Raw genomic sequence first — 15,031 nt, forward strand, 5'->3', positions numbered from 1 at the left:
TAACTGACTTCTTCACAAACATGCAGCAACATCCCGTCTTGCTCCGCAGATAAACTCGAAAAAAAAAACACACCTGATCTGAGCGAATGTGAAACATCTTTAAAACAGTCCAATGGCTCACCTCAAAACTGTAAACATGAAGCCAAACTGTAAATAAAATATGTACCGGTAGTTATAATCTCCTCGTGGGTCCGGTGTTTTCCCCTTCTGAATGCTCAGCTTCTGTCCTTGAAATGAACCTGAACAACAAGAAGTCACAGCATTCAAGGAGGGAATGCGTTGTCCCAAAGAGAACCAGCTCCGCCCCAAAGCTTTGTGGGAAAAGTAGTTTTGGTCAGGATCTCTCTGATATCAGAAAGCGCTCCCTCTGATCAGGAACTATGAATCCTTCTTTCTGTTCACTCTCTCTTCTGTCCGACATGACAAAAGACTGTTTGGGGTCGATGACCACCGTGCTGTCTTTGTCCGGAGACTCAACCTCGGAGTATGACGGGTGACCTGAGCCCCGCCTGAACTTCAGGATTGGCCAACGGGTTGGCCGCCGCTGAAGGGGGGGATGAACAAAAGATAGTGAACACACAAATCTCCATTAAAACAAGTAGTTATTTACTATTGAAACAAAGAATATAATTTGTCTTTGTGCTCTGCTGAATTGCACCACTGGGGATGGATACATATCAACAAATTCAATCAAGCCTTTTAAATGTTTATTGAGAACAACTCCACCTCTTTGCATGTTTTTTGAATAGCCTAAAGTTAGTTGGAGTCACCATTTTTAAAATGACGACCATCATAGTTTGGCTTCATAATGCCTCTTCAGAAACCAACGGGTGACGCCACTGACACCACAACCATGTCTTATACAGTCTAACAACCAAACATTGGTAAGAACTGAGGGCACGAGTGTCACTGACCTCCATGAAGAAGAGACTTGCGCTGGATGTCGGGTTGTTGTACATGTAAACAGATGTGAGGACAGCTGCTGCGATGATGACCATCGCCATGATGATGCCCGCAAGTAGACCCATCTGCAGACGTTCATCGCTCTCTCCTCTGCTCTCTCGGGCTCCTTCTGTACAGAGGTGATGTTGGTACACTCAGTGATGTCATACAGACACAAAGACACAGGGTTGATTTTAAATAGCTCACTCTGTAATCCCACAAAAACATGGAGGCTTGAGTTTCACACACATCAGATGTAAATCCATTTGACAGAGAAGTATGTTTAGACAAGAAATTGACATGGCAACTACTGACAGTATGAGTTATATTAATGTAAAAATATGATTGACAGGCCCGCCTCAACCTCTTTGTCTGTTTCTAGAATTGAAGTCAGGTAGAGATAGCGTGTTAAATATGGCGATCACCATCATTCGGCTTCATCATCTGTCTTCAGTAGGGTTCAATGGGTGACATCACTAAGTTCAAGTTTTAACCATCAGTCTCTGAACTTACATTAATGATTTGAGCAAACTATCAAACACCTGAAGACGTTGTTAGTCCACAAACAACTTTTACAAATGTGGAATCAATAACCCCTAAAGGATGAAATTACATGTAGTAACTTACAAATAAACATGCAGTTTTTACATCATGAACCTTTGTTTTGTTCAGTTTTTTACCCCAAACTTTATTCCATACTGCGTCAATAAATAAAAAATGTGTTACCTTTCAGTGAGTCTGGACAAGCACCTCATTCAATTCAACCAGTTAGAAATGATTTCTGTGCAAGTCCTACAGGAAAGTCTGCACAAATGCTTTCACAGTAGGTCAGCCACACGTACTCACACATCTGCCCGTAATGCAACTCAAAGTCTTTAGGTGTAAAGTTTGGGATTCAGCCATTCTCAAACTCTGTCCTCTTTTCCTTTCGAAATTATGAAATATTCTGATCCTTAAACTTTGAAGAGCTTTATGTTTTTAACAAACTCCAGTTGGAAACAAAGCTTTTTGCTTTTTGGACAGTTCAGCTGGTTAACAAAAGCGCTAACAGCCCTCCCATATTTTGACCAACCAGAGTGATGCACATACGTTGAGTCATCCTTCAGCAGCTGAGGACAGTATGCAGTATTTAACATGGCGCTGTATACACTCAGCTATGAGCTCACAGAGGGCTGGGAAATAGCTGACCATTTGACCCCGACTCTGTCAGACTTCACACAACTAACAGGCGAGGAGCCGATTCAACAACAGCACGTATCGATTCATGAGCCGTACTGACGACCTGCTCAAGATCACGCTGAAGTTTGAGATGAATACACATTGAGGTTCCAACAGAAGATTTGAAAGGATTTTGTCGGGTTACCTTCCGCAGGGTTGCTGGTAGGAGTCTGAGGAGAGGATTTGATTCTGCTCATACGTCCGTGTGATGGGGGGTTGGGGGCACTGGGAGCCTTGCTGTGGGGGGTCGAGGTCACGCTGGAGGTCCTCCGCTGCACTGTGGTGGTTGTAGCCGGAGTGGTCGAATGAGTGAGGTGAGGAGATGTAACGTTTGTGAGGTTTGTCGGTCGGAAACACTGGGGATCTTTTCTCTGGAGAGACAAACGTCAGTAAACACTTCTGTGCAAGACAGACTCAAAGAGGAGGAGAGTTCTAACGTTTGTTTTTTATAAAGCCAGAAATAAAGAGAACCTCCTCAGGGCAGCCGAGGTCGACCCAGTCCTGCCGGAAACGATCAAAGCCGCTGGAGCACCTGAGAAAGAAAGTAAAGATGAATACATGGAAATAAACACAGCTGGCATTAAAGGAGGACTTCACAAACATGTAAGATACTCCGGAAGCACATTCTTACCAAAGAGCAAAACATGATGAAAACTTTGACATTGATTAAAACAAATTATACTCATGATGTGTCAAAAAGCTGAAATAGTGAGATGAAAAGTATTCTCATAAAACATTGTATTATGAGATAAAAAAAAAAAAGGTAAAGCTTAAAAATCAAAACCATGAGAGGAAAAGTCACAATTATGAGAAAAGTGTCAAACGTCTACATAAAAAGTGAACGTACAAAAAGTAAGAAACTATGGGATAAACAGGAATAAATATGTCTTAATACATCAACAGTCTGTGGCACACTGATAATAACTTTACTTTTTATTGTGAGCGAATAAAAATCTTTAAAGAATCTTTACAATAAAAAAAATCTTTAAAGAATCTTTACAATAAAATTTTCAGTGAGCCACAGACTTTTGATTTATTTTCGTGGTATGATCCTGCAACGTTGTGCAGCTGAGAACGTGTTTAGACTGTGCACGGGGTATGTGTGCGCTATTTAGATGCCTTAATACATGTTTATGACATCGATGGCCTTAATTATGAATTGAAAACTTCAGATTTAAAAGTCAGAATCATTAGACGACTGATAACCCGTAATTTTGATCAAAAAAACTATAATGTGTTCATAACCTGCATTACTTGTTGATAACATTCAAATTGAGATAAAAGCCCAAATTAAAATGTCAACATTTAAGATTAAGACTTGTGATTATGAGATGAAAAATTATTGTTCTAGATAGATTTACATTTTGTGACAGAAAGTCGATATTATTAAGTACAAATCAGACATGACAACAGCAACAATTAAATGATCAAAGTTCTGAAAACAGTTTCAGATCAAATATTCCTGTATTTAACTAAAAGTAGAGAAAGTGAAAGCTTTCTCCGTGGTGTAAGTTCACCCAATGCCTCCCAGTTTTACCTTTGTAGCCGACTGCACCAGCTGCAGTTGAAGCCGATGTGAGAGGTGACACATGCACCACAGGTGGAGAACTGCAGACATGCTGGGAACAAAGAAACCCGTGAAGAAGAGTGAGGAGGAGGAGGAGACCGCTTTGACCTCTGTACATTTGACCTGAATGTATTTCTACAGGCCGTCCCACAGCAGTGACGCTTTTATGAAACTACTGACACATTTTCACCATCAGATGTCATTCACTATTAACCTCTTGACGATTGATCAATCCTTACAGAACACAAGTGGAAATATTTCTACAAATCTATGTCTTGCCATCTTTATAGCACTTCTCTTCTTACTCTTAAATATTAATTCACTTACTGGGGAGAGGGAAAATCTCCACAGCTGTGGAGTTGGAGATTTTGGACTTTAGGATGTTGACTTTGTGATACTCAAAGATGGTTTTCCTCCGAACATCTGCAGCATGTAAGACAGGATATTAATTAATTAGAAGGTTTTTTAAAACAAGTTAAATTAGTAACTTAAAAATCTTCCATAAAGATTTAGATGTCTCACTCACTGGGGATCTGCTCTATCTCATGAAGCACCACAAAAGCATCCGACAAGCCCACTTTGACAGGATGATTCTCGCTGCTGATCTCACTGATGTCTACAGGAATCTGGGAAGAGGAGAAAAAAAAAGCTGCATCATGTCACATTTTTTTAACAGAAGAACAAGAAGATGAGAAGAATTGTCACCTCTTTGTATGCAAAGACGATGCGTCCGTCGCTGTGCAGAACAGCCTGGAAGGTGAAAGATCCCAGACTGATGTTGTCCTGGACGTGAATCTTGTTCCACTGAACCACCAATGCAGTCCCTACACAGTAAACAACAACAACACATGCACACATTAAGTGTAAATATTCTACAGCTGATTCACAAACAAACCCTAACCCATAAAAGGAAGCATAGTGAGGTCATGCAAATGTCTTCCTCTGACTCTCTTACCATTGTCAAAGTAGACCACTGAGCAGTTTTTGGACAGACTGGGGTCAAAGTTGGCCATCAGAGGGGCGATGTACTGTGTCGCTGTGAGCAGTGTGTGGATTATATCCCCCGTATAAATAAAACCTGTGAGATTAAAAAACATGCAGAGGCTGCTATTAGTAATTTATATGCTGAGCAGTGAGATGACAACAATGTGATTTTCACCCGTGCATTCTACTCCCTCCTTTACGGATTCATAGACTGTATAAAAAGATGGACGGCATAGCTCCCAAAAACTGAAGCCAAAACATTTGGAGCGCCCCCCCTGCTGACTGTCTGCAGTATATGTCACAAGCTCCGCCTCCTAAATGTTTGGGCTTCACTTCCGGGGCTCCGTCATGTCATCCATCGTTATTTACAATCTGTGATTCCTCCTCTCACCTCCGGTTGCCACGGTGATTTCTTTCAGCATATGGCCGTAGAAAGGGAAGTCAAAGGAAAGACTCACTCTCTGGAAAGGAAAAGTACAATTTTAATTGTATGATGAAGATTTTCAACAAACACTGTCAAGTGACTACAAAACATTAAAAATAGATTCCTGTTTCTCCTTCTTCTAACTGGATTTATTTCATTTTCATAAAACATTCAGTACCCCCTGTTAGTACGAATTTTCATGAAATTCATTCATCTTGGTAACTTCGTGAAATGTATTATTTAAGTCTGCCTACCACGTGTTAACACTCCTACCTTTAGGTGTCTGAAGCTGTAACCGTATATGAGCGAAGCACCTAAGTAGTAGCAGATCTACATATGGAGAGGAGCCAACTATATGTTGTCAGCAACTGTTTGCTAGACAGAGAGTCTACATCTGATACGTATACAAATCAGTGTCATGTCATCTTTATTGTTTATGGTGATGCACCCAAATAGAAAGGAATTTGTGGGTTGCACCTTTTTGACAGAATATAAGCAGCACTGTGAACACTTTTACTTTGTCAGCACTTTGTCAGTCAAGTGATTTGGAAGCATGCTTGTTTGATGAAGTTGTCTGACCTCGGCCGATTAAACAGTGTTATAATCTCCAGTCTGTTTCACGATTTCTTCATTAGATTTATACATTAGAAACAAACCCCACCTAACACCCCCAAAACAATGGTTTGATACCTCGGCTTGTCTGTGGGTGCTGGAAAGAGTGCCAAAGACCTTCCACTCCTCCTCTTTCATCTGATCCACGTTCACCCACAGCTCTTTACTGGCCGCCTCACCTGAGACGTAGATTTTAGATGTGTAGTAGGCGTGATCGATGTCCTGTCCAAAGATAAAGGGATGGATTTACTTTGAATACATATTTTAAAAATAAATACAAAGAGGTGGAACTACATTTTTTAAATATATTGTTTAATATTAAAGGTTAGGAACCTGTTATTCATATTTTTGAAAGAAGGAAGAACATGCATCACTCACTCAAATCACTTTACAGTCAGTAAACAAGACAATCAACAAAAAAATTAATTAATAATAAAAAACTCTCTTTATATATTTTATAGTTATAATTGAAATGTTTTAAATTCTACTACGATTTATCAAATGGTCCAAATGTCATTACTGTTACTCATATGGACTGTATTAATAGATGGACGACATGACAGCACCCCAAAAGTGAAGTCAAAACATTTGGAGCTCCCCCTCCTGACTGGCTGCAGTACGCAGTATGTCATAAGCTCCGCCTCCTCCATGTAAACAGATGGGACATGGGTCAAACTATGAAATCAAAATACACATCAAATAAATTCTTGTTAAACGTTTTGTTTTTTGTTTTTAAACGTAATTCCTGTCGTGCTGATTAATGTCCTAAGTGATTTGAGAAGTTCAGTTTTTTCATGCTGTAAATAAATGCAGCAGGAGGACCAATGACAGGAATTTAGCAAAGCCTGACAAAAGAGCCATTTACATAGCGGTAACCATGAATTAGGGATGAACGTTATATTGTTTTAACAACGCTATTGCCATGTGTTCATGTGCAAAAGTCAAGAGTGTTTAATTTAAATATTAATTGATGGACTTAAAAATACATTTCATTTATCTGTCACTTCAATTTCTAATTTTGTTTGTATTAATGGTGATATATATATGGCAGAAGATTTTTTGTGAAGTGTTTCAGGTCTTCCGTGAATCCTTTCTGCTGTGGACTCTGACTACCTGAAGGATCTTCTCTCGTTATTCAGTACGTTAAATGTATTTTTTGAGTAAATGAAAGAATGGTCGGGACGTCAATACCGTGGCAGTCTACTTTGCAACTCCAGTTCTAAATGACGTCACCAGCGCAATGTGTCAGCTCATGTCGTAGAGGTATTTTGGCCTCCCTTTTGGAAGTGGAGATGTGTTGTCCATTTTTATATACCACATTGGGACTGCTTTACAAAAAGACCTCAAGATTTCATCCTATTTGAAGACTAACTACACATGTTTTTAAAGTGAGGTCCCTATGATGTTATGTTTAGTTTGGACCTTCAGTCGTCTTCTTAACAACAAATCCTTACCACAATCTGTGTAGAGTTGTCGTGTCTCTCCTCCATGAGCAGGTCTGGATCGGACTTATCTGGTTTGTGCTGGTCTCTGTAGAGGCCCTTCTTATGCGTGGCCCAGCCAGGAGCTCCAGACCTGGGCCTGGACGCCCACCTCCTGTCGCTGGTCTGGTTGTTCTCTGTGGTCACATAAGACCTTCTCTCTGGAGGAGCCAGGCTCTGTGAGTCAGGAAGGTAGAGTCCTGAGGAATCAGAGAGACCGAGTGTGTGAATAAAAGAGGTTTTCATCACTCACTTTTGCAGTTTGAGACGGTAAAGAGCCGGACACCTGCATGAAATAAAAGTAGTGAAATGATCATAGAAAGTTGAGTCTTATCTAAACCTTTTAAAATATAAAATATAAAATAAAATGGGTAACAAAACACCAACACACATCTCATCCAGCAGCACGGCTAGATGTCTTCACGTCTTTTTTTTCTACTACTTAAGACACGGTTATATATATTTTTACTTACCCTCTAAGACCAAAAGAAGCAGACAATTCTTACATTTTAAACCTGGAACTGTCACATTTATTAAAATTAAGATTATCCTAATATTTGCTTATATTATCAGATTATAGCTCTTCCCTTGACATTTCAAATATTCCACCCCACTGAAGTTTAATTTGATTTTTTTGTAGTTATAAAGTCATAAATAAACAACATTTTGGTTAAAGTCTGTATAAAATGATGCATTTGGCTTTAAGAACATTTCCAATACATTAAATAATTCTGCATAAAAAACATTAAGGTTGAATATTTCAGCCAGTATGAACATTTAATAACTTTAAAAAATGGCCATAGTATAAATTCTAATTGTGCAATATTAGGATCAGATCATATGTCTTAGGGTTATTAAAATTTGAAATCAAACCTCCAAACTTTTGCAAGCATCAAGACATAAACAATTTCCCAGAGTGCACCATGTGGCCAACATGCGTGGTCACCCCGTCATCCTACGCTTCCTGTGACAACAGTGAGCCTAACTTTCCTCTTCACAGCGGAGGGTGAAAGCATGCTTCACATTTTTCACACCAGCAGCTCAAGCACCCGGCATGTGAGGCCGGGCAGCAGTGGGTGTTGTGTTTATATTTCAGTCACATGGCAGCTCTGGTAAGCGCTCCACCTGTGAGGCAGTGTGACGTGGGCAGTGTGACGTGGGCAGTGTCTACATCATCTGAGGTTGATGTGCAGGTGTCAACACAACAGAGCAGTGTTGCTGGTAAAAATGAGTAGGGGGCGGTTGAGGGCTCACAAACTTAAACCAAAGCAGTGGCCTCAAATGTGCACATTTTGCAACTACTGTAGGAAACCTCCCCCCCCCCCCCCCCCATCTGACAGCACTAAACCGTATTGCCCTGCTAAGCGTTGCATGCATTATTGCCGTGTAATCCAAAATATGTCAAAGGAAGTCAACAAAGAAAAATGAAGAGGAATGATCCGTCGAATGGAGAGCGCTGGTTGAAGGGTGCCCACATTGAATTTCACCTGGGGCCCTGACCGCCTCTAGAATCGCCACTGAAGTTGAACTCAGTCTTTGTTTTTTATTTCCTGCAAAAATACACTGTTAAGATTTGTTTATTTCGATTGTGATGTCAGGATAAGGAATAAAACTGTGATTTATTACACCTACTTCAGAGTCAGAGTAATCATATACTGTTTAATATAAATCAATTTCTGTTGAAGCTTTGCAAACTGTTTTTTTACTTTAAATAATATTATTCGGAAATTCTGTTTAAAAAATCATTACTACAGAAAAAATAATACGTTTTTCAAATAATAATATGCATAAAATATGATAATTAAAAAACACAGACAATTTACAAACACTTGAAGTCGGCTTATATTAATGTGTTATATTAAAATTTAAGTTTTTTTGTCCTAATACATGTGGATAAGATAGGAGGTTGGTTAGCTTGCTGTATTGAAACATAACACTGAAGTATTAAAGTAATTCAAGTGATCAAATAAAAACAGTAAACACATTTATAAGATTATATGTAGCATTTACAATATAAACTGTACAAATGTAATGAGTAATTCAGTTTTTCTAAATAACATCTGACCCACTTAAGTCAGGGTCCTAAAAGAAGAAAAAGGTGTGTTTTTTTTGATGACTTACCATAGACTGACTTCTGCTTCGTGAAGCTCAGGTGAAACTGGAAAACAATAAGCAGTCCTGTGATCAGGTTAAATGTCTTGGTCAGAGTGATCGCCATCCTTCCTCTTAGTTCATGGCACATCTTCAAGCTTCGAGACTTGGGTCAACCTCATCAGGAGAACATTTCTTTTGCTGAGTTAGACAGCGAGCTGTAGTCCCTACTTTCATCAGTACTGTAGGAGTCGTCCTTTGAGCTGGACTAGTTCACACTGACCTCTATGAGCAGCGGACTGTGGTGACTCTGAAGATGCACTGCGGTGAAGCCAGCCGCTCCTCGCTTTTACATGGTGAAGTGAGCCGCCCCTAAATTTGAAGTGCCCACGTATTCTGATCTTTACGGTAAATGCTCCGGACTGCAGAGCGAGCAGCAGTAACAGACAGAGAGAGCGAATTTGACCCGTTATTAATCTCCTTTTCCAGTCTTACCATAAAACTGGTACACGTGTATGAAACTGGAGCAAACAAACTACTGTTCAGGGAATAGCTTCGGAGGTCGGTGAAATTAGTTTGAGAATAATACTGCGAGTCTGCGATAACTTTTTCAAAATAAGGTGTTCACAACAAAAAGAAAAACTGTTTTCCTGGGAAAAAAATATAAAAAAATATGTTCTTCCATGAGTACACAATGATTCTGATATGGTTGGACTAAATACTTCTTAGACTACATGCACCAGTACTATGGAGTACTTTTACAATGTGTTCTTTTTGAGTAATCCACTGTCAAAGTCCCTTATAAATCACTATAATGAGTCTTTTTTTATCAATTTGATGTCTTGTAAAAAACAATTCTTCCATGAGTACACAATGATTCTGATATGACTATACCTAACACTTCTTAGACTACATGCACGGGTACTATGGAGTACTTTTACTGTGTACTTTTTGAGAAATCCACCATCAAAGTCCCTTATATGTCATGTTACAGAGTCTTTTTTTTCTGACTTTGATGTCTGGTTAAAACATTTTCTTCCGTAAGTACACCATGACTCTGATATGGTTGGACTTAATACTTCTTAGACTACATGCACAGGTACTATGAAGTACTTTTACTGTGTACTTTTTGAGAAAGTTAGAGTTGATCTATGCCACCCACCATTCTGATAGGCTACTACACAATGTCTTCTGTTTCTGTCAAAAGAAATCAAAACAGAAACAGTCATCCTGAGAATTTTACTATGTATGTTAATGTGTTAATGTGTGGATGTGTTTTTCTATTGTTTTATTTATTGGTTTTAAAGGAAGAAGCTGAATGTTTGGCAGCACTTTGAGTATATTATATCATATCGTATCGTATCGTAAACAGTAGACCTGAAAAATAATAATCACCCTGGGACCTTTTGACTTTTTAATGCTTGATTATTAATTGTGTTCTTTTTCTCTGTGTTTATTCAGGTGGTAAGTATTTATTTTTATTCTCCTTTCTTCATATTTTTTGAGCCTTAACCAATTTAAATAAAGCTTGTTAATTTTTATCTAAATAAGTATATGTAAATATATTAAATATAATGTATATATAACACGATGATGACAATGGCCCACTCTGTGAATGTTTGAAATATAACTGCGTGGGAACCGAGGAGTCTTATTTATTTGAAAAAGGAAACAGTGTTCTGTTTATGTTAATGCGTGAAAATTAAAAACCTTAAAAGAACTTTAAAGGCTTTATATGCGATTTTTCACACTTAAATATAATATAAATCAAGTATATCCTCTGAAAATAACTCTGTGAGTCATCTGTCTACAATGGGTGTAACACCAGAGTCCCACTGTCTGTGATGCTTTCAGAGTTTTCAGAGTCCTATCTTCAGTTTGTTTACATCGCCTGGACGGCTGGCTGACTCCTCCCCTCGTGTATAAAAGTTGTTTAATTGAGGGACTAGAGAAAAGAAGAATAACTTACTGTACTCACTGCTTAACTGTGTTTCTAGATCACGCTCATTTCAGGTAAATTTACATGCAGTGTGAAGATACGAGCATAATAAAGATCGCTAGCATTAGCATGCTAACACAACAATACAGCACGAGTTGTTTTGGTTTCATGCTGGAGCTCAAGAGCGACATCTGCTGGATGAAAAAATCACATATTAAGCCTTTAAAAGAAGCCTTAAGCAGTCATGCATCTGTAGTGTACATTATATTCACCTCTGTTTTCCCGTGATGACTTAATGTGTCTGTAACGACTGTATGTTGGTCCCTGTGCTGTTTGTCCCTTCTCCCCTCCCGTTGTCTCCAGCTCTGCCCAGGTGAAGCCAAAGATCAATCAACAAGGTTACCTAGCCTCAGGTGTTGTTTGGAGACTTTTGGAGCGGAGGCTGCTGACCTCTGACCTCTCATTCAGGGGTTGTGTGTTGTTGCTTTAGTCCTTTGTAAACTATTTATTTATGTCTCATAACAAATCCCCTTTTGAGTGTTTTTGAGTGCTAAATGTTTTGTAGAAGTATCGTGCTTTAAGGCAGCGGTTCTCAACTAGTGGGTTGGGACCCAAGAGTGGGCCACGGAGCTGTTTTCAGTGGGTCGCGAATGTGCGTCTGGAAAAAAAAGTGTCTAAAAGTCCATGTAGTGCTTTTAAAATATGTTTGTTTTGTTCCGTCTCATGTTTCCCACCGTCTCAGGTCCAAACTGCTCGATCTTTCATGAAATAAATCTCATTGTTTAAAAAATTACAGACATTCAGACTTCCCATGAAGGAGTTGGTGGTGGGGAACCACTGCTTTAAGGTGTTCCACATGTTTCTGTGGGTCGTTGTTAGACCCCGAGGGGCGCCTCATGGTGGGGCGTTACAGTTTGTATTTTTTTTAATGGAGAATACTGAAGAACAACTTTGTGAACAACTTTAACGATATTGAAGTGATGGATTAGAACAGTGTGGCCTCTTCTACTCAGCATGCACACACCAGTTTGAAAAGTATTCATGGTTAAACCCCACCATCTCATACTGGGGGTGGTGGTTTACATTTCATATTGTGTCCAGTAGGGGGCGTCATTGCATTACAGTTCTCCTCTCCAGCATTGAAACTGACTGCAGATACTCCACAGCATTTCAAATGTTGGATTCTTATCAGTCCTTTTTTTAAATAAGCTTCATCGGATATGTGAAAAGTTACTTTTTGTTTTATACATTTGCAGATATTTACATGAGAAGTCACGGTACATAAACATTTCATAGGTAAAGTCTATTATAGAACGATCCCACATATTCTTTAATAAGGTTAAGTTTAGTTTTGTGTTTTTAATCCATGGTTGATTTTCACCTTTATGATGTAATTCTGTTACTTCAAAGTGTTCATGGCATTATCATGATCATGTATGTGACACATGAAAAAAAAAAAAAAACGCTATAGAATAAACCTTTAATCACAGCAATAGATGAACAATATTTGAAGGATTTCTGCTGAAAGCACTCAATGATGTGATGTGTTGTATATGGCAAAAAACATATCTCATCTAAGCTGTGCTTCCTTTATGGATGAAGTTCAATGTGTCGACTTTACCTTCGCATGGTTGTGTGATAAAAGCTTCTGATACACAAAATAGATTCTCAAGAAACAGCTTCTGAAGAAACGGCTCAGCGTCCGACGACACCTGTAGTAAGAGAAAAAGGAGAAAGACGGGCAGAGCCTCTTCATGAACGCACCTTGCTGCATTATTTACAGCACTATTTTATTTGATCTCCATATGATGGGCAGACATCTCAAGCTGAAGGCGCCACACACTCCTCGTCGCCGGGGGCCTCGCATAGCAAAAAAGACCAAGTGCTGTCGGTTGATCACAAAGTCCAAAAAAAAAAAGAAAAGCTACTTAGTATGAGTTTCTGGATTAGAAAAAAACAAACACAAGAGACTAACATGTAAAAACAGTTTCTAGAACCGGAAAGACCTCAAAAATGACAACATACCAGCTATGTACAAAAACATCAATAATATATTTATATATATATATATTTATATACTTTTTTTTTTTTTAATCTTCTAGACCCACTAAAATATACCAAAGAAGCAGCTATTGGTCAATCTGAGGAACTCGTTCACCAACGTGTTTTTTGAAAACAGTTTAAATATCCTTCAGCTGTAAATGTGAAAACTCAAAGAGAGAAAAAACAAAGAAAAGACAGGTGAATCAGTTTAAAAAATATATAACCCTACAAAAGTCCTGTGTTCATCCTGTGTGCCATTTTGGAATACTGCAGAGTGTGAGGAGGTAAGCCACTTCAACCAGCTTCTCCAGTGGATCAGAAGAGTTTGTTCGAGGATGGACCGTTTCCTAACCACCCGACAAAGAGTTCCCGAAGTCTTTGATTTTCAGTTTGTCATTACCGCGCGTACAAAGATTCAGACAAAAGTTCAATGACAACTGATGGAGGCAACAGACAAAATAGAAGGGCACTTTTTCTTTTCTTTTTTCTTTTTCCAAAACTTAGCAACCGAGGGATGAATCCTTGGGTTGGATAAGGAGTCGAGAGAGGAGGGGGGGGGAGGGGATTGCAGTCTGGACTTATGAGGGGACAGTGGGTTTAGCAGCCGTCTTGTTTGTCAAGAGTTTGTTTCACAGTTGAATCCATTAATCCACCCAGTCTAGCAAACTTTGCAATATATATATACAGTATATAAACTACAATCATGGACAAGAGACAAGGGAGGTTCGTCCTTAAATACAAAAAGTGTCGTCTGGCATCCATGTTTGGGCGTGCTGTAGTGTGTGTTTGTGGCATCGGAGGAGAAAAATAAGGTCCTGAGATATGCACTGAGTGGCGTCTGGAGAGAGAGTGATAAAAGTGTGATCTCTATAAAATGACAACGAAAAACAAAAATATATATTTTTAATCTATAGCGACATGTTTGAGTAAAGGGGGGCGGGGGGTGTTAGGAGGGGCTGGACCGGGGTAGGGCCAGTATTCGTCCGTTGGTCTTTCCCCCGTTCATGTGTGTGAAGGGGATGTGGTGCTCCTCGTAACTGCCCCTCAGGCCCATGGAGGAGGCCTCGTCTCTGTCCAAACAGTGCTCCCTCTGGGAGTACGATGACGGGTCCAGTGGGATGCTCTCCATGTTCTCCATGTCCAGGTCAAAGTCCTCGCTCTCCGGCGGCTTGTTCTCCTCGCTGTAGAAGAAGGACACCTCCTGGAAGGAAGGGTGCAGGTCCTCGCGCAGCATCTCGATGATCTCCTGGAAGGCGGGACGCATCTTGGGGTTGTACTGCCAGGACATCTGCATCAGGTTGTGTCTGTGTGAGGATACAGGGAGAGTGAGATCACAGAAGAAATCAGCATTTACAGTGAGGTGAGGTTGGATCCAGAGAATTGAGGGGATTTATTATTAAAAAAAAATAACTTTTATGAGCTCTAATGGAGATGATAAACCACCAGTGTGACTTTCAGCTTTGTAAATGAACTGAACAGTGAGGTGAGCCTGAAATTATTCACAATTCACAATACATTTCTCTGATTGTATCAAACCACCGCCCTGCTCTTGTACTCACAGTCTGTCTGCGCAGTTGTCCGGCCGGTCCAGGAAGCCCCCGTCCATGACAAACTTGAGGACCTGCTCGTTGGACAGGCCCTGGTACGGCTGCTCGGCCAGCGTGCTGATCTCCCACAGCACCACCCCGAACGACCTGGCACACAGGCGAGTGAGAGAGACAACAACAGAG

At 39.8% G+C, this 15,031-nt stretch overlaps 2 protein-coding genes across 2 annotated transcripts in view; both read right to left on the reverse strand.

Moving 5' to 3' along the window:
• Nucleotides 1-77: 77 nt before the first annotated feature.
• On the reverse strand, nucleotides 78-9,622 carry LOC109999888 (plexin domain-containing protein 2-like). Its single transcript, XM_029281427.2, has 13 exons — nucleotides 9,350-9,622; nucleotides 7,202-7,428; nucleotides 5,826-5,969; nucleotides 5,103-5,172; nucleotides 4,683-4,805; nucleotides 4,433-4,551; nucleotides 4,254-4,353; nucleotides 4,055-4,150; nucleotides 3,698-3,779; nucleotides 2,632-2,692; nucleotides 2,306-2,531; nucleotides 915-1,072; nucleotides 78-544 (listed from the first exon to the last, which is right to left on the reverse strand). The coding sequence occupies exons 1-13, from the start codon at nucleotides 9,468-9,470 to the stop codon at nucleotides 335-337; spliced, it is 1,737 nt and encodes a 578-aa protein (XP_029137260.2). The 5' UTR covers nucleotides 9,471-9,622; the 3' UTR covers nucleotides 78-334.
• A 3,102-nt stretch (nucleotides 9,623-12,724) lies between these two features.
• Nucleotides 12,725-15,031, reverse strand: part of LOC109999886 (insulin receptor) — a 62,732-nt gene continuing 60,425 nt past the window's right edge. Inside the window, exons 20-21 of the mRNA XM_020655041.3 lie at nucleotides 14,861-14,995; nucleotides 12,725-14,605 (exon numbers count right to left, since the gene is read on the reverse strand). Coding sequence (XP_020510697.1) covers nucleotides 14,248-14,605; nucleotides 14,861-14,995 — 493 coding nt within the window. The 3' untranslated portion in view covers nucleotides 12,725-14,247. The remainder of the gene's footprint in view (nucleotides 14,606-14,860; nucleotides 14,996-15,031) is intronic.

The sequence above is a fragment of the Labrus bergylta genome, chromosome 4 (genome assembly GCF_963930695.1).
Source record: "Labrus bergylta chromosome 4, fLabBer1.1, whole genome shotgun sequence".
Taxonomy (NCBI): domain Eukaryota; kingdom Metazoa; phylum Chordata; class Actinopteri; order Labriformes; family Labridae; genus Labrus; species Labrus bergylta.

Coding starts and splice junctions, on each gene's coding strand:
- LOC109999888 (XM_029281427.2), bottom strand. CDS start 9,470: ATGTGCCATGAACTAAGAGGAAGGATGGCGATCACTCTGACCAAGACA. Junction 4,354..4,432: donor TCGTCTTTGCATACAAAGAG/GTGACAATTCTT, acceptor TCCTCTTCCCAG/ATTCCTGTAGACATCAGTGA. Junction 3,780..4,054: donor GGAGATTTTCCCTCTCCCCA/GTAAGTGAATTA, acceptor CTTTGTTCCCAG/CATGTCTGCAGTTCTCCACC.